This window comes from Phascolarctos cinereus, unplaced genomic scaffold (genome assembly GCF_003287225.1).
Source record: "Phascolarctos cinereus isolate Bilbo 61053 unplaced genomic scaffold, phaCin_HiC Scaffold_7;HRSCAF=346, whole genome shotgun sequence".
NCBI lineage: Eukaryota > Metazoa > Chordata > Mammalia > Diprotodontia > Phascolarctidae > Phascolarctos > Phascolarctos cinereus.
In genome coordinates, this window is record NW_027556180.1 from 198,600,531 (window position 1) to 198,626,301 (window position 25,771).

At 34.9% G+C, this 25,771-nt stretch overlaps 1 protein-coding gene across 1 annotated transcript in view; it reads right to left on the reverse strand.

Moving 5' to 3' along the window:
• Window positions 1-25,771, reverse strand: part of EPHA3 (EPH receptor A3) — a 436,320-nt gene that overhangs the window by 26,684 nt on the left and 383,865 nt on the right. The window contains exons 14-15 of the mRNA XM_020974820.2: window positions 10,664-10,813; window positions 7,982-8,175 (exon numbers count right to left, since the gene is read on the reverse strand). Coding sequence (XP_020830479.1) covers window positions 7,982-8,175; window positions 10,664-10,813 — 344 coding nt within the window. The remainder of the gene's footprint in view (window positions 1-7,981; window positions 8,176-10,663; window positions 10,814-25,771) is intronic.

Here is a 25,771-nt window from a genome sequence, read left to right on the forward strand (position 1 = left end):
CCTAATGCATTGTTGGTGGAGTTATGTACTGATCCTACTATTCTGGAGAGCAGTTTGGAACTCTGCCCAAAGGGCTATAAAACTGGCCATACCCTTTGACCCAGCAATACCACTTCTAGGGCTGTATCCCAAAAAGATCATAAAAATGGGAAAAGGATCTACATGTACAAAAATATGTATAGTAGCTCTTTTTGTGGTGGTCAAGAATTAGAAATAGAGATGTTGCCCATCAATTGGGGAATGGCTGAACAAGTTGTGGTATGTGAATGTAATGGAATACTATTGTTCCATAAGAAACGATGAATAGGTGGACTTCAGAAAAACCTGGAAAGACTTACATGAGATACATGAGATGAGGCTGAATGAAGTGAGCAGAACTGGGAGAACACTGTACATGGCAACAGCAACATTGTACAATGATGAACTTTGATAGGCTTAACTCCTTACAGCAATACAAGGATCCAAGATAATTCCAAAAGACTCATGATTGAAAATGCAATCCACATCCAGAGAAAGAAATAGGGAGTCTGAATGCAGACTGAAGCATACTTTTTTCTTTTCTTGATTTTTAAAAAATTTTGTTTCTTCTTTCTCATGGCTTTTCCCTTTGATTCTAATTCTTCTTTACAACATGACTAATGTGAAAATATGTTTAATGTGATTGTACATGTATAGCCTATATCAGATTTCATGCCATCTTGGGGAGGGAGGAGTGGAGGTAGGGAGAGAAAAATTAGAACTCAAAATCTTATAGAAACCAATGCTGCAAACTAAAAACAAATAAATAGCATTTTAAAAAATAAAATGTTTATTGAATGAATTATGAACTTTTACCATCTTAGTTTTCAATCATATACGTATACATATATGTATATACACACATATAAGAGAGGCAGCACTCTTGCTTAAATCATGGTCTTCTCCCTCTAACTTCTTGCTCTTGTCTGAGCTTCTTTCTTTCCTTCTTTCTTTCTTTCTTTCTTTTTCTTCTTTCTTTCTTTCTTTCTTTCTTTCTTTCTTTCTTTCTTTCTTTCTTTCTTTCTTTCTTTCTTTCTTCCTTCCTTCCTTTTTTGGTTGTGACCACTGTGTGGATTCATTTTGTTTGACTGTATTAAAGAGTTCTTTTTGTTGCTGTTGTTCCTATTTTTTAAAATTTATTTACTTTTTTTAGTTTTTAACATTCAGTTCCATAAGATTTTGAGTTCCAAATTTTCTCCCCATCTCTCCCCTCCCCCCACCCCAAGATGGTGTGCAATTCTGAATTTCTTAGAACTACAAAGAAGCATTATCTTTCTGAAAATAATTTTTGTTGGCATATATAACTCTAAAAGCGAGTATAAAACTGGCCTTAAAATGGCTAATCACATGGGAAAATGTCATTTATTATAATTCATTTCAGGATAAGTATTATTAATTATAGAAGTATTAGAAATAAGTAGTTTTTTAAAAGGTGATTGGTTCAAAGGATAAAATGATATTCTTTATGTTAAGCATCTGTCAGTGTGGGAACTTCATCTGCTAAAGCAGATTTTCTTTTTATTGTTTAGTCGGTTAGTTGAGTCAGAATCTTTGTGACCCCATTTGGGGTTTCCTTAGCACCAATACTAAAGTGGTTTGCCATTTCCTTTTCTAGCTCATTTTTATAGATGAGGAAACTGAGGCAAACAGAGTTAAGTGACTTGCCCAGCATCACACAGCTAGTGTCTGAGGCTGGATTTCAACCTGGGTTCTCCTGACTCCAGGGCCAGCACTTTATTCAATATGCTACCCAGTTGCCCTTACAAACAGATTTTACCATCTATCATTTAGTAGCTAAGTCTTAAAGAGTTGCCTGAGGCTCTGACAGGCAGAGAGGGATGATTTGTGTGTGGTTATTTGGAGTTAAGTCTCAGAGGCAGCATTTGAACTTGTCTTCTTGACTCAACCTCCAGCACTCTCTGCTGTGCCGGGCTATTGCTCCAAACTGATACTCTAGCTCTTTTTAAATAGAGATATATTAAATTCAAGTAATTTATTTGCTTGATTTTGCAGATTTAAGCATTCCAATATGCAGGATCTTGCACTTTAGTAAAATAGGACAGGTAACTGCTTTGTGGTATAATTAGGCAGCAAATTATTTTTGTTGTTGCGTTATTTAACGAAGCTAAAGTCAAAACAAAAAAAGAAAGAAATAGAAAAAAGAAAGGAAGGGAAAAAAGAAAGTAAAAAGAGAACCAGGGCAGTAGGAAAGTTTTATGGGTATCTATGGAAAACTTGTATGTTTTTCTTCTACACATATCATTAGCTTTTAAATGCAATGACTATGAATGCATGTGTGTGTACATACACAACAAGATATATTTAAGATCAAAATGTCTTACAGTGTTTTACTATATTATTTCAGTTTCTTGACTTAAATACATTTCTTTTCATGCTTTGTTTAACATTGCTCAGCTAGCCAAAGAAATGACTAGGGCTTAGGGGTTTTTGTAAATTAGTACTTCAAAATATTTTAAAACGGGAGGATTTTCTCTTATGTACAAATGAGCAAAAGGAACTATTACATTTTCCTTTTCTTTTTTTGGGGGGAGAGACAATTGGGGTTAAATGACTTGCCCAGGGTAACACAGCTAGTATCAAGTGTCTGAGGCTGAACTCAGGTCCTTCTGACTCCAAGGCCGGAGCTCTATCCACTGCGCCACCAATCTGCCCCTAACGACTACATTTTGATCCTCGAAGTGTAAATAAATAAATAATATGCTTCAGAAAATTTTATTCTCTTATATAGCAATAAAGACCTTTTATTTATTTGGTTTTTTTCTGTTGTTATTGAGTCATTTTTCAGTAATTTCTGACTCTTCAAGACCTCATCTGAGGTTTTCTTGGCAAGGATGCTGGAGTAGTTTTCCATTTCCTTCTCCTCATTTCACAGGTGAGGAACTGAGGCAAACAGGATTAAGTGATTTGCCCAGGGTCACACAGCTAGAAAGTCTCTGAGGCAAGATTTGAACACATGAAGAGGAGTCCAGGCCTGGCACTCTTTCCACTGTAACAATTAGCTGCCTCTTACTTTTCCTGAATAGAGTCAAATCTCAAAAGATGTTTTTTTCCCTTAACTTATCTTTCCATTTTAGGAGAAAGAGCCAAATTATTAGAAAGAAACTTACAAAATGCAATTCATTCAAAAACAAAACACTACCACGGCTTATTCTTGAATTACTGCGCAGTGAACCAAGTTTCATACCTTGTAGATTTACAGTTCATACAAGGAAAAGGTATATTTAGATTGATGATCCTGAAATAGTAAAAGTTGTATTCCTCTAATAAAGTTATAGGGGTATTCACTTTGCTACACTTTCTAAGACAAAGGTAGACAAAAATAATTTAGAGAGATTTTTCACTAAAAGAGTTTGATCTAACATTTTATAGATAGTTAAATACACAAAATTCAGCGCATCCAGTAACCCCTCTCCCCATTTCCAAAGCATGCCAATTTATCAAGGACTTACTATATTCTAACAAGATAACTAGCTTTGAGAAAGGTACTGGAATATATTGAATTGCATTATACATTATGAAAACAGTATACATATATATGCAAGAAAGATGAAATTTGGAGGAGGGAGGCAATGTGGTATAATAGAAATAATATTTGACTTGGAATCAGGAGAGATTTTATCCAAGGTCTACTTCTGAAATCTATTAACAATATAATTGAGGCAAGTAATATAATATCTCTGAGCCTCAGTTTTCTCATTTGTAAAATTTAGGTTAATGATAGCAATAGAGAAGCAATGTTGGGTAGAAGCTAGAGAGTTTATCTCTAGTCAGGAAGACCTTCACTGATGTCTGCCTTTGATACATGCTAGCTGTATGACCCTCCAAATTTCCGTAACTTCTCAGATTCTCAGTAATTCTTCAAGACTCTAAAATGTGGAATAGTTACTAGTTTGAAGTAATAGAGGAAGAGTCTTCACTTAAAACTCTTTATACTGATGAAATAAGTTCCATTTTTAAAAAAATTTCAAAAGGCCTTTGTGAGGATAAAATGAGATGTTTGGAAATCATAAAGTACTATATAAATGTTTTTATTTTCCTCATATCACATCTGGAGTACTGTATTTAGTTTTCATCATGACAAATTGGGAAAGACAATGACAAGCTGGAGAACATCCAGAGGAGTACAATTAGGATGCTTAAGGACTCTGGGTTCATTCCACATAAAGATTACTTGTAGAAATGGGAGATTTATAGCCTGGAAAATAAAATAAATAAATAAAATCTGCTTGGGGACAATAATTATGTTCAAATATTTAAAGGATTATCATGTGGGAGAAGTATCCAAATTGTTCAACTTGCCCCATAGGGCAGAACTGGGAATACGTGACACATCAGGAAAAAAAAATCCCTAATGAGAGCTATTCAGAAGTATAATAGCTTGAATCAACAGGTAATATGTTACAACTAACTGGAGATCTTGTAGCAAAGGCTAGGTAACTATTTATTAGGTATGTTGTAGGGTTTTGTTTGTTTGGTTTATTATCCAGGTACTAGTCAGACCAGATGGTCTTTAAGGCACTTCCCATCTCTAAAACATTGTGTTTATATGAGCTACTACAGAAGGAATGGGGAGGTTCATAATTATCCAAATGTTGCTGAACAGACAGTCTACATCATTGGCATCTATTTCATAAATGAGAAAATATATTAAAATATGAAAGAATACACATTGGACAGGAAAATAATAAATGGATCTAATAAAGGAATAGAATTGATCCCAAAGTATAACATTATGAATTCACTTCTATTCTAAAAACAAGCAAAAAACAACACTCCAAACAATCAAGATATTCAATAACTTCAGGCACAAGTGTCACATGATACCCACACTGATTACAATCAAAGAAATCATTATGAGGTTAATTTTGGCAAATCATATAAAAGTTCCCAAAGCTTTAGTTTTATCAAAGATTATAACATGAGAGGAGTCACGATGCAGAACACCATGGACAAGGCTTACAGTAAAGAAGGTCTGGGTTCAAGTTCTTTTTCTGACACGTAATAACTGTGTGACCTTAACCTCAAGTCACAACCACAGTATCTAAAACTAGAAATTGGTAACTCTTCTGTAATATAGTCTTGGAGACTAAGATTTAAAAAAATTCTCTCTCTCTCTCTCTCTCTCTCTCTCTCTCTCTCTCTCTCTCTCTCTCTCTCTCTCTCTCTCTCTCTCCCTCTTCCCTCCTCTCTCTCTCTCTCTCTCTCTCTCTCTCTCTCTCTCTCTCTCTCTCTCTCTCTCTTTCTTTCTGTCTTTCTCTTCCCTCCTTTCTTCTCTCTTTCTCTCTCCCTCCTCTCTCTCTCTCCTCCTCCTTCTCTTAGATCAATGATTCTGAGATAAGAAATAAAAGACTGAAAAAATCAGAAAGATGTAAGGTATCTGCTATCAAAAAGCATAAAGATAAATGCAGAAATGTAAATGCATTTGAACAACCAAAAGCAGATATAGGATGATGAAGTGTTTATATCCTAATGGGAGAGAAAAAATAAGTACCCATTCAGAACCCCAATGCCTTCAATTTAGGTAGAGGACAAGGGAACAGCTTTGTTCTATTTTAATAATCTTAAGAGAGAAAAAAGAGGGAAAGAAAAAGTAATGCAACAGGGAAGCAAGAGGAAATACGAAGAGCAAATAGAAAAAAGGGAAATAAGCAGAACGACAACAGACACACATACACACAGAGTGCAACAATGTAACAATATAAACTAAAAAAAAGAAATATTTGGGGTAACAGTCTTTCAGGAAGATTTTGACAATGACTGGCTATCTTGAAAGAGGATGTGTGTTGCTCTATCTCTTCTCAAGGAGTGAAGAAAGGATCAAGAAGGATGGAATTTAATTAGGAAGCTATACAGGCAGTTCTCACTTTATATAAGTGGATCTTTCTGCAGACCTCTAAGTAAAGAGATTTTTTTTTTTTTGCCTAATGTGAATTTGCTGGGGGGAAAAGGGGAGGGTGTACATTTCATAGCTCAAGGACACATAGGGGCTAGAAGAACAGTAGGAGGAACACACAGGGGTGAGGACAAACACTGGTATTCTAGAACTAAATGGAAGACAGACAAGCTGGGGCTGTACAGGCAGGCAGGCAGGCATGTGGAGTGGGGCAAAGTTCTCTCTAGGCGACAGAAGTCTCAACCTAAACCTGGCTCTCTGGTGGTGGTGGTGGTGGTGGTGGTAGTCTCTCTGTGCTCTTCTGCTTTCACTTGGAGGGTTTTGAGGTTTTTTGGTAGTGGGAGGTAAGGGTTGATTGGGGCAGGAGGCCACAGGGAGAAGGACAACTTAGAGTACTGTACAGTAAAGTCAACATATGCAGTTTTTTTGGGAATGTGTATATCCTTCAAAATTATTTATCTAAAATCAAATTTGTATAATGCAAATCTATGTAAAGAAAAACTGTCTGTATGAAAGAATATATATACATATATATGTATATATGCATATATATATATAAATATATATACAGAGAGAGAGAGAGAGAGAGAGAGAGAGAGAGAGAGAGAGAGAGAGAGAGAGAGAAGGGTGGGAGGAATGTGAACCTAGCTTTTATCTGAACCAGACAAAGGAGTATTGAAAACACAAATAATGAATTTGGTGTAGAAATATTTTAAATTCAATGGGGAATCTTGTGAAGACAAGGAAGGATAGATCAAGAGAGAGGGTAAATTCATGGAGAGTTTAATCATAATCTAAAGAACCTCCATCTTTGGAAGGTACAGCATGAAGGAGACAGAGAGGGACTAAAAGGAAAAGTATGAAGAATAATGCACTATCAGTAGAGCTATGAATTATTCCAACTATTTTGTAAAATAATTTGGAATTATGCCAAGAAATGAATGAAATATTCATAACCTTTGATTTAGAGATACTATTGCTAGACCCATAGCCTAAGGATGCCAATGATAGAAAGTTCTCATATACACCAAATTATTTATAACTACACTCTTTGTAGTTTCAAGGAACTAGAAACAAAATAGGTGTCCATCAACTGGCAAATGGCTAAACAAATTATAGTAGATAATGAAAATGCAACATTACATTAGCATAAGAAACAATATAGAGAATATGGAGAACTTTGAAGAGACTTACATGAATTAAGGAAAAAGGGAAATCAGTAGAACCAAGGGCAGGTTTTGAAAACGACTCTTTGGCTACCTTGAAATGGGATGTATATTGCTCTAGACCCTTGGAACTCTGTTTCTTCTCAAGGAGGGAATAAAGGATCAAGATCAGGATGGGGGGCAGGGTTTTCCCCTTGAAGCAGAAGTTTTAAAGTGCTCTTTGTAGAATGAGAACAGAAAGAGAAAAGGAAGGCGGGTGGGCTCTCTGCTTGACATAGTGAACAGTAGAATGACAGTGGCAGCTGGTGGGTTTCAAGCTACATCTGTATTTCCCATCATCAAACCCAACTATCCATTAGACGCTATAACAGGTACAGCACACGTAGCTGTATATCACTTAAACTCTCAGAATTTTAGTTTCTGCATCTGTTAAATGAGGATAATAATATCAATACTACCTTCTTAACAGGTTTGCTAACAAAAGAAAAGTGTTTTGTGAATTTTAAAATTACAATAGATTGCATTAATTGTTGTTGTTGTTGTTTAGAAGGCTGACTCTTTGGCAGCTGAGCTATGCCACTTTTGGGATCAACTCAGATTTTCTGGAGGTCCAATAATTTCTCATCTTTCAATCTCAATATGGGTTCGGCATCTCCTCCACCCCCCTCCCATTTTTTAAGCACTGAAGCAAATGTCCATTAAATTGAATGGATTTTTCTGCAGGAAAATTATCAAGCTCATTCCAGCCTTGAGGAATGAAAATCACAGTGAATACATTTGAGAAAGTGGGTGGGAAAATGAACACATTTTAATCACTGTAGGTGGAAAAAGTAAATGCATTAATTTTCAGTACGTGTGCATAAGGAAGAATATGTTGTGTCACCTTGCTGCGGCATTGGTAATGATTTTCAGACTGCTGGGATTCCTTATAAGCTTGTCCAGAATGCTGACAATCTGCTCAAACTTGGGTCTGTTGTTTCTGTCCTTCTGCCAACAGTCCAGCATCAGCTGATATAAGGCAGCTGGGCAGTCCATAGGAGGTGGCAGTCGGTAGCCTTCATCCACAGCTTTAATTACCTGTGCAAGAGAGCAAAGTTTTAGAAAACAGAAAGGGCAATTAAACTTATTTTACTCCATCCCTGCAGCAGAGTCCATTAACATGGAGAGTCTAATGTTTAAGCAAAATGTTCCCATTTTCTAATTGCTTGCAAGGGTAACCCCTCCAGTTTATCAATAAAGTAAATGATGCAGCAAATTGAAATCAGGAAAAAGCTACATAATGGAAGGTCAAAGCAAAGTAGGTTACTGTGTATCCAAAGAGCCTAACCAAATGGCTGGACTTAATGAAATTCAAATCAAAAGAAATATTTGTGGAGATAGAGATTGTTGTGATGATGAAGTCCTAGACAATCTGTAGTTATGCAGTCAAAATATGAAAAATGTATGTAGAAGCCTTCTATAGTCTGATGTCATGGAAATAAGGAATGTTGGATTTAGAGTTGGAATTGAAGCTCTGCTATTTACTACCATTGTGACTTTGGGAAAGTCACTAAAATTTTCTGATTCCTTTTCCTCACTTATAAAATGAAGGAACTGGACTAAATGAACCAGGTTTTGTTTATTACCCAGATTCAGGTATACCATAAGTAAAAGCCTACTCTCCCAAACACAGAATTCAGGAATTGGCAAGTTCAAATCCAGCCTTAGACACTTACTAGCTTAGTGATCCTAGGCAAGTTACTTAACCCTGTTTGCCTCAGTTTCCTCATCAGTAAAGTAATCTGGAGAAGGAAGTGGGAAACTACTCTATTATCTTTGTCAAGAAAACCGTAAGTGGGGTCATGAAAAATTGAACATAACTGAAAAAAATGACTTAACAGCAACACAATAATCACATATTAAAGCTGGAATGTATTCAATAGTCATCTTGCCTTTTAAGTTAAAAAGAATGTGTCGGTATCTAGTCCCATACCCATACTACACCAATGAGTAAAGCGAGGCTCAAAGTGAAATCAAAAAGGCAGTAAATGACAGAGCTGGAATTTGAACCTTGGCTCTCTTGACTCTCAAATCAGTACTCTTTTCACTATGTCCAATTCCCTTATTTGATCAATTAAAAGTAAGGTCCAAAGACCTTGAGGGCCTTGAGCTACCAGAATGAGCTTTGCAAGACTTTAATGATTCCATGCCACATCACTATGTATATAGCTTCCTTGCATTTCACAAAAATGATGAAAACCTTCCTTATAAAGATACTTGCGGTATTAAAGCATTATGTTGTGCATTTTAATGAGACGAATGAACCATTTGTATGAGTCAAAAGCAAGAAAAAACACAGTAATTGGCTTTTAGATTACACTTCAACTTGGGGACTGATACCAAATGAAATAACTTCCATATTTCTTTATTCAAAATGCTGGGATTTTTCTGCAAAGTAATTCAATCTTATTCATGTATTAGAATACACCCAGCTATAGAATAAACAATCAAGTTTTTATATTATATTAGCTACCAAAATGCAGAGTAGTAAAATACTGCTTAGGGGAATAAAATAGCTTAACATCTTGTTTTAAAAAATAAGTTGATTTAAACAGCATGGAGAGGAGTTGGAAGGAGAGGTACAGAGGCAAAAAAAAGATGAATCTGTATTTTATTATGAGTAACTGAAATGGCGTCATATTGGTTTAAGGTAAGCTTGATGCAAGAATATCTTTGGTTTGGAAAAAAAGTAGAAAACGTACTATACACCAACTACATATTAAATGCATCTTGGGGAAAAAGTGACAGAAGTATTAAGATAGTTTTGGAAACTTGAGCACAGTTTCGACAAGAGGTTAATATATTTTCCCCTCCATCTAGAGCAAGGGTCCTTAACTTAGGATCACAGATCCCATTATTTTTTCTGATAACTGAATTTTAATATAATTAATTTCCTTTGCAAGTTTAGTTATATTTTATGCACTTAATGTTATTTTGAAAAGGGGTCTTAACCAGACTACCAAAGAGGTCTATGATACAAACAAAGATTGATAACCCCTGATTTAAAGACCTCAGCTTATGACTGACTCATATGGAATAAATTTCTGCTTAATATGTCAAGGGAAATAAAATGATAGTTTTTTTTAATTTTACTTTGGGAAATGCTATACTTCAGTAAACAAAAATTTTGGCATAGATGGATTAATTAGATCTACAAAGGATAAAAGACATGAGTATATTACTAATGTTGCACAGAAATAATTCCCTGGCAAAAATCTTTCAAACAAATCAAACTCTGTATTTCTGCCTGCTATCTATCAGCTGTCTCCATGGGTACTTAGTTCATTAAAATCTTAGTACACATGCTTTCATTTTGCACTTCATCTGTAAATTTTGTCATGGGGGAAAAACCCTCTTGAAGTAATTTAACTAATACCTTTGTGTAACCTGGAAGCAGTTTCATTTCTTCTACTTACTCTGCTTCAAAGTCAAAAACAAGAAGCCACCTGGTTTTATTATGCTCCACTTCCTTGCACAGCTTGATTCTTTATTTGAGTACATAACTCAAACACTACAATGTACTCACATCCTGATTGGACATCTCCCAGTACGGTCTCTCTCCATAAGACATCACCTCCCAGAGAACAATTCCGTAACTCCATACATCGCTGGCTGATGTAAACTTGCGATAAGCAATTGCTTCTGGAGATGTCCATCGAATTGGGATCTTTCCTCCCTTTAAAACAATTTTAAAATGCAGGAATTACATATCTATATCATTTCATTTCCTCGTGAGAAAAATACACATAATTCCAAATGCCAAATGTAGTCTTTGTTTTCTAACAAAATATTGATTTATAAGAAAGGTAAGTTACAACATCTACAACACAGTGGGTTTACCTTATGCTATAGGACACAAAATTTCATCAACAATATTTGTTTTCCCTGATTTTACCATCAAACAAGGGATTCAAAATGGTACGAAATTAATTTAAAGAAACAGATTTTTTTTTACCTTTCTCTATTAATATACATAGATTCCTTAAAACCTTGCAGGGGGTATTATGTGTGTGTGTGTGTGTGTGTATGTATATATATACATACATATATGTATATATATATATATACATATATATACACACACACATACATATATGCATGTATGTATGTATACAAATATGCATAATATATGCATAATATTATTTATTTGTAATTTTTCAAATAAACAAAACTGTCTCAGTCATTTAAAACAGTTATAAGAAACTGCATGCTAAATTGGTAACACATCTTTGATGCTTTCACTGAGTTTTCTATGCCTTGTCTAAGTAATCTCATTTAAGGTCTAGTTACATAATACAGATACCTACCCTCAATAGAGTAGTCAATTAATAAATTAATCCACGAGCAAGTATTTTTCAAATCAATCAACAAGCCTTTTTAAAGCATTTACTGTGATCTAGGCACTATGCTAGGTGCTGAAATACAAATAAAAAGAATGAATCAGTATCTACTCGTAAGAAACATACATTCTATTCTTACTGTATATCCAATATTGTGTTAGTGATCATGAAAGGTAAAAAGAAAGTCTTAGACACAGTCTACCTTTCAGGAGTTTAAGGGATAAAGAGAGGAAAAGACTGAAGTAATGATGCCATCTGGTAAGCTACTGCAGTAATTAAAGTGGGAGGGAATAGAAACCTTAATTTTTTTTCAAAATATCCAACTCTAAAGGCTTGTCTTGGAGACACATATGTTCTCTACTTTAAAAAAAATCACATCTTTCCCTCCCACCTTTCCCCAACACATTTTTCTCTTCATCCCCATCCCCACCATATTGTGATTCTGTGCAGCAGCAAACTCAAAACTAAAGAGGTCCAATTTTATCCATACCAGATTCTCAAATCAGTTAAAAGTTTCCATTTTTAAAATGTGACAATTTTTCTTGAAAACAAAAATATTCAAGTGACAAAAGCCCTGGGCTTTTACATCCTACCATTCCAACATTGCTAATATGTCAAAATTATACTATCTCAGCTGTTTCCCCACACAAATAGTCCTTGACATTGAAAAATAGAGCTACATATATGACAGTTAGCTGATTCCACATTCTTGACTAATGGCATCAAAACATAAGTGGATATATTTCCTCTTCTTTTATAGGCCCACAGCACCTATAGAAATTAGAAGCTGTGTATATGTGACAAAACCAAGAAACACCTATATATTTTGAATCCTTCCACCATTATAAATCTTTAGTTGTGGTTTTTTTTTTTTTTTTGCTGTCATCATGCCCAGCTTTATGCCACCAAACATGCATATCAACCACTGGCATGAATCCTATATTTACAGGTTTCCATTTGAATTTTAAATGAAATTGGATACTGACAATATTTCATCTACCATGGCTGTCTTTTGTTTTGTTTTGTTTTGTTTTGTTTTTAAACAAGGGTGGAATGGTAAGTACTTCCTAACTGAATTTCTAAAGGAAGGCAAAGTTCTAGGCAGCAATCCTTTTTTGAAAGGACACAGCACCAACTTGGCAAGGGAATCTTCTCACTTGACATTTTGGATAAGGATATAAATGCTGTCAAGAGGATCTGTACCGGGATTGCAACCCCCAACCTCTTCAAAGAACACTTAAGCCTCATGAATCTTATTGACTTCACTGGGAATTAATTTTGGAGTGTGTCCATTAATGTTGCAAAAGCTTCATGGTCAGGTAAGTTATTCCTTCAAAGGAGCTCCCCAAAGCTCATGATTTCTTTTATGGAACTAAATTATTTGTCTTTCATCACCACAATGTGGAAGATCAAATACAAGAACTTTAATTTAAAGAGAATTCATTCTTAACAAAAAGATGGGAAAATTTGGGGAAATTACTCCAACGCACTATGATTCCTCAATTGGGAAATACTCACCTGCTTGACTCTAATTATTTTGTTAGCATGGATAAGATATATTAAAACACCTTAGCTTCTTACCTATCCATACTCCAATAACTTCAGATATTCTGAATTCACAAAGAAAAGGTAATACATTATGTTGTCACAAGTGAAAAAATGTTAAGATACTTTTCTACATATCTGTGACCTCTAGGAACTATTCCTATCACCCATTCTAGTACAAAATTGGTCCAAAATGCTTCACTGTTATTGCTCACTAATGACATCAATAGGTTTGGTTCTCTCTCAAAGTATATTTGATTCAAAGAGACATTGGGAACTCTCATTTCCAGAAATAACTCCCTGATACATCTCAATGATGCTTAAAATGCTGAAATTAGAGGTTGAATTATTTGATACATGTTTTTGTCCTTTATTAAAAATTGTAATTCTTTTACAAATATTCAGACCTATTGATAAAACTTAGTGCCTTAGACTTTAACATGAATAAATTTATTAGGTCTCTTCCATTGAAAAAATTATAGAGGGAAGAAAGCATGCACAAAAACCTGGAAGGCAGAGGATTCTACCTGGGAGGAAGGGGACAGGGATTGAAGAGGCAGCAGTTATCTCCATTTTTAACAACTTCACAACTTTTCTAAGGCTGACTCTGTTTATTCACAAATGCAAACTCATCACTCAACCTCATATTTCAGTCTCCAAAATGAAATTGAGGCATTTGTTTCACTAACAAACCTAAGAAGGTAGGTGATGCAGTAGATAGAGCACTAGGCATGGAATAACAAAGAAGGCACTTTATAAATGTATATTCCTTTCCTTGCCTCCCTCCCTTCACAGCTTGACCTAAATGCTAAAGAAATCAATGATTGGAACCAGATAATTTGAGTAATTATGATAATGACATTTACCTAAGGGTTCTAATTGGTGAACCCAGACCTAGGCTCATCACGTACTTCCTGGCCATCTCCATGTCATTCTTGCTTTAAACTCCATCATCCTACCCTGATTTCCAACTTCAGTTCTGAGAACAGTAACCAAATTCTTAGACAGGGTGTACCAATTTTGTGACACTCCTTTTTGGCCCTCGTTTTCACTATATGTGTTACCTTCCCTTATTAGAAGTAAGCTTTTTTGAGAGCAGAGATTTTGTTGCTTTCTTGTATGTGTAACCCCAACAGTTAGATAGTACCTGGCACATAAAAAGAATTTAAATTTTATTCATTCATTAATTCTTTTGAGAACTTTATATCCTTTGAACACATCACTTGGGGAATGTTTTGGGTCTTCCATATTGGTAGTCTTTCCCCATATATGTTGGATATCAGAATCTTATCAGAGATATTTGATGCAATCAACAAACTGTTTTTTAGGCTTCTACCATGTCTACAAGTCTACATTGGGCACTAGAGGATGTACTAGGAATAGTTAAGGCACAGCCCCTGCTTCTGTGGAACACACAGACTATTAGCAGGACTGGATGAGACCACAAATGATAATGAAGACAACATGAAAAGCAGACTGCAGTGCTGACAAGCCAAGTGCTTTGACAAAGTCCGAATTTCTGGTCTTTGTTCCTGTTGTTATGCAGTTATTTCAATTGTAACCAATTCTTCATGACTCCATTTGGGATTTTCCCAGGAAAAATACTGAAGTGATTTGCCATTTTCTTCTCCAGTTCATTTTACAGATGAGGAAACAGACAAACAGGGTTGAATGGCTCACCAAGGTCACATAGATAGTAAGTGTCTGAAGCTGGATTTGAACGCAGGAAAATGAGTCTTTCTGACTTTAGGCCCAGCACTGTATCCACTGTGCCACATAGCTGTCTCTCTTCCTGGGCTTATGTGTGCACATTTGGGCTTTTTCACTCTCTTTAGGCGGCAATATGTTTTCAGATGACTAATAACAATCCTTATTTGTTCTTTCTAAGGCTGCCTTCTTCTGTACCAGGACAAATTTAGTTTGCTTAGGTTAAGTTCTGATATTTGTATATAAATGTATTTACTTAATTTCAGAGAAAAAAAGACCCACATGATGAAGCAATATAAAACAGCAAGTACTTAACAAAGATTTGTAGATTGTGCCAAGCACCACGGTTTATTTATCTACCTACAGCAACTGGGTTCGCTCTTTTCCATATACATATATATATGTGTGTGTGTGTGTGTGTGTGTGTGTGTGTGTGTGTGTGTGTGTGTGTGTGTGTGTGTATATATGTATATATATATATATGTATGTATCTGCTGTATTCCTCACATTGAGAAAATCTGTTTAATAGGAATGCATATGTAGAGCTTATATCATTTTGGGGAGGGAGGTTGAAAGGGAGGAGAAAATTTTAAAGCTCAAAAGCTTATGGCAGTGATTGTTGAACACTAAAAATAAATTAATTAATAAAAATGAATTAAAATAAGACTTTACAAAGAACTAAAATATTCACAAGCATTTAGAAATGCCCATTTCAGGGTTATTTAATACCTCCCTAATGAACACACATTTTTGAGCAAATCTAAAAATAAAGAGCCATACATATTCCTTTCTGAGAGGAATAATTCCATTTCTAACAGAATGAAACCATTTTCTTCCTTACTTTTGATTTCTACCTAAAGCCATTATTAGTGTTTTAGAATCAAATGCTTGGACAACAATGGAAGAGGCACCAGATATCTCCATAGATAATTACAGAAAACATCTAACTAATGTTTAAAGAAGGAAATCCATGATTATTGTGTATGGCAGATATTGCTTATGTTGACTGAGAATGTTGTTTCATACATATTTATCTGCTAAGGTATTACCTCATTCCAATGACAGTTAACCCCAAACTTTCTATAAAATAAAAGTGACATGGTTAACATAGCCTTAATACTTAGACAGTCTATAGTCTTGCTTTTTCTTAAAGAATTTGTTTTGAAGTTAAACAAGAAAAGGAATGATTTAAAAATATTGGTTATACATATTTTCTTCATACCTATATATATGCATATACATATACCTATATATACTTACATACACACTCACATATGAATCTGAATATATCCTTGTCTTAAGATGAGGTTTTCCCAACCTTTATAAGAATAATGATGTACCTGTACTGTCTGGGACAGCCTGCTAATAGCCCATCACTAATTTTCATTAATTTTTGTCTGTGGGGTTTTGCTGGTCTCTACTCTCTCTTCAGTCTCTCATGAAGTCACATAGTCCTAAAAAACTGTGCGTCTGGGTTAGATCAGGGACAACTTTTCCTGGAGAGAAAATTCTGAGTGGGAGTAAATATAAATCAGTCCAATCAGTTTCCAGGGACTCTGTTCCTCAGATTATTTTTTGTGCAAAATGAAACTCAATGGATTTCTTCACTACCAACTCCTGTAATTCCTTTTGCTGGAAGTTGGCACAGAATAAAAATACCCAAGTGTGTCTCTGCAGTTTTTAAATGAGAAAGAAACAGTTCCTCATGGGGGTCAAGGTAAGCTGAGAGAGTCCAACAACTATTTTTTCTCCTGGAATGCGTGGAAAAATACAGAATTAATTATTACTTTCTGAAATCCTTGTGTGTAAAATGTGAGATACCATCCTAATTTAACTGTGAATTAGTTACCAATTTAATGCTTTTATTTATAAAGACATTAACACCAAAACAACCTCAGGGGATAATATTATTCACTAGTATGTAAATTTAAATCCCAGTAATATGACAGAAGTTAGATATGAGTCCTTGAGGACAAAACTGTGTAGCTGAAAAATAAGTCATAAGGGAAATTAGTCTATATATTTTAATTTACTCATAGTTCATTTTATATATATGTATATATAAATATATATTCATCTTTGCTTCATTCTGAGAAACTACTAATCTGATTTATCAAATGCAAATAAATTAAACATACAAAAGCCTGTCAATTTCCCCTGTAATTCACTGTAGACCTTTACGTACTTTTACTCTTTATTGTGACTACCACATATGCACATACACATGCTTTTTCATCTCCTCTCTCCCACCCCACAAAAAAATCCTTCTTATGTTGCCTGGGATATATGTTAAGGCACAGAAACTTCATTTCAAGCTTGAGTGGAGGCCTCTGAGAATAAGATCAATTTTTTTTTTTAGCTATAAAGCACATACTTTAATAGATTGATAGAAAAACATCTTCGATGCGGTCAAGATATCTGCTATCACTGGTTGTTGATTATAGTTTTTACAACTATAGTTTTATAGTTATATATACGTATATATATATATATATATATATATATATATATATTACTTCATAGTTCAGTATAGCTATTGTTTTAAAAAAACTATTCTTATAGATAGGTTGAGATGTTAAATCTCTTGTTCACTTTATTTTGGGTGGGCAAAGTGACTTCTGGGATTTTAATAAATCATAATGTAAATAAGTTTATTTGTAAACTGCTTTACAGACTGTTGTACAGCATTCTCATGAAAATAGATATATAGCTAAACAATTACTTGAAATAGTATCTGCTAGGGTATACAAGGTTCATAAAAAGAGAACCGCAATAGGTACTATTAATTTATACATAATAGGATAAGATTTGAATTGGAGTTTTGTTTTATATTATGTCAATCAGATATTTGTCCGTCAGATCTACGCCAGCCCTAAGGTCTATTACTTCCAATAACAACTTCTCTTTAAGCACAAAATTTAATCAGAGAAGAGAAATTTTGTTCTCTTTTCCTGTTGAGGCTTTAGATTTATGAACTTTGCTCCTTTCTGATAGGATCAAAAGCTCAGGAAAATATTTAGCTATTTCTGAAGTTTCTAGTCCATTTCACTTCTTGATTTAATCACAGCATTGATAATTTACTCCTTTTCGTTGTAAGGAGGTTAAAAGTATATTAAGAATGATACATGGAAGTTGTGTGAATAAGACTCTTGGAGATTCTGTGAAGGTGCCATAGAATATTGAAATTCAACTCCAAGGTTAGTTGAAATAAACCAAAGCTTTTTTCATTCTAGCTAGGAATGGTAAATAGTATTTAGTGGGCGTAAGAATCACAATGAAAACCTGTTTATTTTTATAGACTGATTGATTTGAATTAAACATCTTGGCTAAGGTGCTTAAATTTTTCAGGAACCTAACTGAATTCTGTTCCTTCTACTTGTTTGAAGGGATTGGGGGCAGAGAAGGGAGGGAGGTATAGTTTCTAAAAGAAAAAAAAGGTAAGTTCTTGGCAAATCTTTGGGGATTTAGAGATAATACTTCCATATCTATGAGGGTTTCTTAAATGTTTATCTCTACTAAGTTCAAACAATCTTTTCCTAACCAAAACTTGCACCTCCTAATTTTGAGCTGTGTTAGATTATACTTAAAATGACAAAAGGTTTTGGGTTGTATAGTTGAGGAACTTGAATTACTGGAGCTTCCACTAAAAAAAATATAGTCTACCCATTTTGCTGGAAGGATAATTGAAGGAGAAAAAAGGATTGGGTTGTTCAATCTAAGGTCTACAAATTTATCAAATTGTCAGGAATCTAGACATCATCTGATGACCCATTCATTAGGCAGAAAGATGAAGGGGAATCCAATAAGACTTCTCAAGGGAGCCCATCTTCCCTAATCCCTAGTAGTTAAATCTAAAGACCACTAGCCCAATGGACCCAACAGATATTGATTCCCTAAGGGATTAAAGATAAAGAGGTTTGCTCAAAGGCTGCAAAGATACAAACCTTGGAACTTTGAAGTTTCTTCTCATTATTTGAAATGCATAGGATTTCCTGAAAGGTAGCATAATTTTTGTTTCATTGTACTATAAGTCATGACATTCTGATCCAGTTAATGAAATACAAAGAAATGACTTTTCAATAACTTTTGGGGACAGATACAATGTGAACATCCAGAAATTTTAAGTATTATATGCAATATATTGTATATTTCACTGTTTAAAAAAACCCAGCATAATTGTAAAAATCATGTGTCACTCTGAGAATGTTTCTTATTGTTAGTGTCCTTTTAAATGTCCACATTTCATATTTTTCTTCTAAAAACAGTTTACTAATTTACAAATGCATTGCATTCCAAAAGTGTCCAGGTAAGTCAATTGTTTCAAGTTGGAAGATATTTTTTCCTAAGATATAAATAAATATATGCATATATATTATAACGGACATTCATCTTCCAGAATAACTGATAAAAATCTACGTAATTTAACAAACATTTGTAGCTATGTATTAGAATCAATTCCATCCAAGGAACTAGTGCCAGAACATTTTTAACTAAATTGCTAGGTATGACTGCTTAAAAAGAGTTGAGGGAAAGGAATGTTGGGCATGGGAATGACTGTCCAGGAGGATCAGGCGTCCTCTAACAGAAAAGGAAGGGAGAAAAAACTAATTACTCCCTTGCCAGAATGGAGAAGAGTAAGAATTAAATACCTAGCCAAAACTTTCGGCCCACCGAGACACACCTATTGGGGTGTGTGCGTGTGTATACACACACAAAAGGAAATATAAATATGTAGTCCGTGTCCTCAAGGAATTTACAAATTATTATGGAGATAAGACATGTAAACAAGCAACTTCAAGTTGTAATACTTGAATAGGCAAAGTTACATAGAGAGGGAGGGGACATTTCTGGCTGAGGGAAAGTGCAAAATGCCTCATGAAAGGCTTCATGGAAGCAGAGGAATTTGAGAAGGGTCTTGAAGACAGAAAATTATTTTCATAGGCAGAAATACGGAGGATGGCACTTATAGACAACTATACAAATACATGGGGGTCAGAAATGACTAGATAAGCAGAGTAGATGCCTATTCATTAGTATTAGAGTTATTTGAAATATGAACTGCTCTTAAAGAACTTACATTCTCAATTGGAGGTAATCTCAGTGGAAAGGCACTGGGAGAAAACGGGAAAGAGTAGGGAGACACTTTAGACAGGGAGAATAACCAGCAGGCTATTATAATAGTCCAAGTGTAAGGTCAGAAGAGCCTACAGCAGTGTGATTTTATACACAGGAGAACTGTGAATAACAAGACTTGGCAATAAACTGGATATATGAACTGAATGTGGGAGAGAAGCCAAGGATGACACTGAGGTTTTAAGTCTGGGTTACTGGGAGAATGGTAGTAGTGCTCAACAATAATAGAGAAGTCAGAAAGAAAAGAAGTTTTTGGAGGGGAGGGAGAATAATGAGGTCTCTTTGGGATATGTTAAATTCAAGATGCTTATGTGACATCTAGTTTGAAATACCTAAGAAACATTTGTTCATCTGAGACTGGAAATCAGAAGACAGGTTAGGGCTGGATATATAGGTCTGGGAATCATCTGAATAGGTAGAATAATTAAATCCATAGTACTGCTGAGTTCCAAGGGAGATGATATAGAGAAGAATGCAGTACCCAGGACAGATGCTTGGGGGATACCTAGTTAGTGGACCTGACTTGAATGAAGAACTATCAAAAGAAAAAAAAAGAGCTTTTCACAAACAGGGTTTTTTTTGCTATTGTTGTTTGTTTTGTTTTAATGAAGTTATCTACACAGTCACACAACAGACTGGAGAATATAAGGATGTCAAGGTCTGTTTATTTTCAGTCATTAGGGGAAAAACATTTGACTCAGATGAACAAAACAATATGTGAGTATACAAGAATTGATAGCTGCTGCTATAGATGTAGCTTTGTTCAATGATACAGTGATTGTCAGTATCAATTGAAACAGAAAATAGGGAGTCATTTCTCAGCAAAGCTCTTTGCCAGAGTCATAGAGAATATTCTGGGAAAATGCCAAATGAAAGACGGATGCCCTGAAGATAATGGCATCCCACCAGGTAGTTTGTTTGGAGAAGACATTATCCTGTTTGTACAGAAAACTGACAAAGTCAAGTCTACCCTAATGCTCTCAATTCAACGCAATGCAATTCAACAGGCATCTATTAAGGACCTATTATGTGCAAGGCACTGTGCTGAGTTTCAAGGACATAAGGATAAAGTCCCTACTCTAAAGGAACTTACATGTTTACTAGGGAAGACAACATGAAAGGCTTCCCATGGGAAAGAGAACAGAAACTGAGCCTTTAAATAAACTATGGATTCTGTGGAGTGAATGCTAACCATGGGGATTCAAAGGTGTGGACCAATTAATCCAAATGTGAAAATGGATTAAAATATTCTTTTTTATATGAATCATATCATTTAACTTCAAAAGTAACATGAATATTATGATCCTCATTTTTAAAAATCCTATGGTATTTAGACTATAGCTAACTCTTGATTAGTAAAAATAATGGATCCTGTGAAGTGGTGACACTATTCAAATCAGCATTGCATACTTCCACTGAACCATAACAAATCACCATATTGTACATGATTATAACTTCAAAAAGAACAAATTCATATATACTGAGACTACTTCACAGGACTCATTGTCCTTGTTATTGTGTCTGACTCTTCATGACCCCATTTGAAATTATCTTGGCAAAGATACCGCAGTGGTTTGCCATTTCCTTCTCCAGCTCATTTTACAGACAAGGAAACAGAGGCAAACAGGGTTAAGTGACTTGCTCAGGGTCACACTGTTAGCAAGTGTCTGAGGCCAGTTTTGAACTCAGGAAGATGAATGTATCCAGTAGCTGCTCAATTGGAACTTGGCTGTGCTTATAAAAATTAAATGCTGATACTCTTTAAGTGTGAAATGCAGACCAGAATTATGTATTTAAGAGCTAAATTCAACGTGTTTCCATTTTCATATATTCTGACAGGAGAATATTTGGTCATTTGGTAGAAACATCATTCATTTCTTACCCATTAGCAACAATAATAATAATGATAATAAAGTTGATGTTTATGTAATCACTTTAAGTTTTATATGTTATTTTAAGCATGTTATTGGCTTTATTCATTCCAGCCTTATGAGAGATACCACAAATATTATCCACATTCACTGTAGAGAAGGAAATTAACTAAGGACAAAGTTTTAGTAGGTAAAAATTAAATTGTCTTGCCATTTTCAGGTTACAATAATGGCTTGACTTTGTGAAATACGTCCTCCATCCACTAAAAATTGTTTCTTTATGACTGTCTTTTTCATCTGAAAATATAGCATTTGGAACCTGGCTATAGATTAGTTGTGGCAAGAGGCAATACACATTCAATCAGAGAAGTCACTTGATTAATTGCTACCTTGGCTGCTCACAACACATACGTAAATAAGTTAGTAGCAGAATTGACAAATACAGGTAAACTAGGCTTTCAGAATGACTTTACTTTGCCCTGTTTCTAGTACCAATTACGCAACACATCAAGTCATAAAATGAATTTGGGAATCAGAAGTAATTAGATTTAATCCAATTCAAAATACATTTATTATATGACTCTTGAGACGAACATGGTGTATAAAGGGCCCATGTTAGTATAAGGAAGAACTGGATTTAAGTTTTGCCTCTGACATATACAATTATGTGGCCATGGAGAGATAAATCTCTTTATAAGATAACAGACTAGAGCCTAAATTGATAATCAGTATTTGGTGGAGAGAATTTTCACAATGGAAATTTCCCAAATCAACTGAAATCTATTTCTAGACCTTTCCTGCCCTCAAAATGTCCAGTATGACTGGAACTTCTGAAAAGCAAATTAACCACAAAATTGTTAACTTTCTCTCATTTTCCCATACTCTGTGCTCTGAAAGTTCAACTTAAGCATTGACTTGAATGCTAACATCTTTTTCAAAACTGTGAGCTCTGAAGTTTTGATTCTGGAACAAAACCCATGCATTCATCCATAAATGGAGAAAGGCATATTTCATGCATGTGCATGCAATGCCAACCTATCTGCAAAGAGAATGTCTTACTAAAAATAAAAAAAAAACTCTTTGGGATTCAATAGTTTTTACAGAGAACATTGGGATAAAGTTAAAATGAGTCAGAATAATAATTAAAAAAAAAGATTGGTGTTAAAGAACCAGAAATATATGATTATTTTTTTCTTAAAATTCACTTGAACTGAAGTGGGATGCAAAAGCACTCTGATGTTTGTTCTCAATGCAGCAATTGGAAAAAAATTAGCTTAAGAAATATTGTCAAATGAAAAAACAACAAAAAATACAATAAACAAACGAAAAGGACTTTCAAGTTCATGCTGCAACTCTGTATGACCCACTGCAGGTATGATATGAATATCCAAATTTCACACCTTTCCTGGACAACCTATTCTATTTCAACATTCAGCATCATTGTTTTACTGATTAATGTTTACCAAAATAGAGAGGCAGTGTAGAACTTTGGGTAGAGAGCTGTTGGTCCAAGGCAGGAAAACTTGGTTTCAAGTACCACGTCTCATAGCTATTGGCTGTGTGAACCTGGGCAAGTCAACTAACCTCTCAGTTCCCTATGAAACTCTAGTTCTATAATTTGCAGGGATGGTGCTTACTCACGTTGATAAAGGGAGTTCTACTCCCTGAAAGTTTCCTAAACCAATTAAATCACTGTTCTAACCTCTATCGTCTATCTACTGAAGTAGCTGCATTAAATGCCAATGCTGGTTATAAATTGAGTGTTTTGGATGCTGGCAGTTTTATTCCTCCAGAAATATTATATATTTTAAAAGTACCAACTATATAGCATCTTGCCTATAGATGCTAAGTAAATATTTTGAAGCAACATGCTTAAATGCTTCAATTATTATAGTTTCTTAAGGTTTCTCAATGAAATCAGAGGTCTATGAGAATTAGGAAGGCAGTAGCCTACAGTTGGGGAAAATATGCTGGAATGTATGTGAAAAACAAAAATTTCTAATTTTAAAAAATGAGAAAAGAGAAAACAACGAACAGTCCCTATCACTATTTTTATGGATTTTGTTCAACTAAACAGGCCACTGGAAATATAAGTAGAGCAGGCCTGCACAACCTGTGGCCCACCAAAAGATTTCTGGCAGTGACAAAAAATGTGGAGGGGCCACCCACAAACTTTTGGCGTGCCTGCAGGGAGTAAGCAGCCCATGGGCCACAGGTGTGCTGGCCTGGACTAGAGGAATGAAGGTAATTCATTTCTTCAGACTTATGTCGTACCACTACACTCAAGTTTGTTGTTGGTGTTCAGTCATTTTCCTGTTGTGTTCAATTCTTTGTGATCCCATTTGTGCTTTTCTTGGCAAAGATACTGAAGTGGTTTGCCATTTCCTTTTTCCAGCTCACTTTGCAGATGAGGAAACTGAAGCAAACAGGGCTAAGTGGCTTGTTCAGAGTCACATAGTCAGTAAATGTCTGAAGCAAGATTTGAACTCAGGAAGATGAGTCTTCCAGACTCCAGGCACAATGCTCTATCTACAGTGCCACCTCGCTGGACTTCACACCACAGGGTAAAGCCTAATAAGTCATTTCACTTTTGGAGGAACTATATTTCAATCTTTAAACCTTTATTCCAATGTCATGGTAAGGTAAGATTTCTAACAGTAGCTTCCTTGCATTTGGTGCTATGTCATTTAAATGCCTTTAATGCTAACAATCAAAAACCCTGAATTTCCTCATTTTCTTTATCCTGAATCTCTTCCTCTAAGGAAAGGGGTTTTTATTTATTTAAATCAGCACATGTAACTCTAATTTATAAATCTGATGATTTTAAGATGCCATATGAAAAGTATTAGCTGAGTATCTAGATATATGATTATAAAAGTCTTGTAACTGATTTATTGATAAATCAATGTTGATGAATCAGAATTCAGACATCCAACTGAGTTCCTATTTCATATTCCTCAAGGCAATATCAATGCTGAACTGTTTTCATTCACTGAAGAAGAATTTAATTTTTTGGAAAGAGCCAATGATAATTTGTAGTCATGTTCAGTGACTAAAGTAGCTAAGTGACCAGGCCATTTAGTGCTCCCCAAAGAGGTATTGCAAATGATTTTCTTGAGTGACCCTTAAGCCACTCTTGAAGGAAATCCCCACAGAATGATTTGTTTGAGTAATAAAAGCATCAGTGGAATGAGTGCATGGTCTCTCAAGATGACTACAATGAAGGACAGATGTCAACAACAAGTTAGGTGCTATGTTCATGTGTGTGTCTGTGTGTCTGTGTCTGTGTGTGTGTGCACGCTTTAAGCAACATTACTTTATGGCTATACCTTGTATTTAGGAAGTTTTTTTTAAAGAGTTCACATTCACAAGAGTTATTTTAGTAGTTTTAAAAATATATGAATTTAGTTCTTTTTTAAAAAATGCCATGTCAATGCCACATTCCTTTGTTTTTTAAACTAGGAACTGGTTGCTCCCTAAGGACTGTGGGAATGTTCCAGGAATATCCTGGATGACTAATATTAAATATCTCAGAATATCCATTTGATAATATTGACTAGATGCAAATCAAGGATTTGGGATTGGTGGAGTATTTGAGAATCCCCCCCCAAAAAAGAAAAAAATCCAATAGCAATAAAATGGATTAATTTTTGCTTCAGCAAAAACCAAAGAAATATAAAAAAAACACCAAGAAGAACAATAAGGTACTTTATCCCTTTTACTTTACTAAGGCCCAAGAACTTTAGGTATCTGCTTCATCTACTTTCACAAAACCTCTAACAGAGTGGTAGGACAGCTATAAATTATTCTGTTAGAAAATAAAACCAAAATGGCTTCTATATTGCTGGGGCTCTAGAATGAGATCACTGTTTCAAAGTGATTTCCTGAAGAATAGCCTTTTCTAATGTTCCCTGGAGCTGAAATTTATTAACCGTGGACATGGGGACCACTAGGTCCTTTAATCAACAAGGACATGATTTCAAGAAGGAAGGAAAATTCAAGATAATCAAGGTTTAAAAATTTTAAGAAAATGACCTG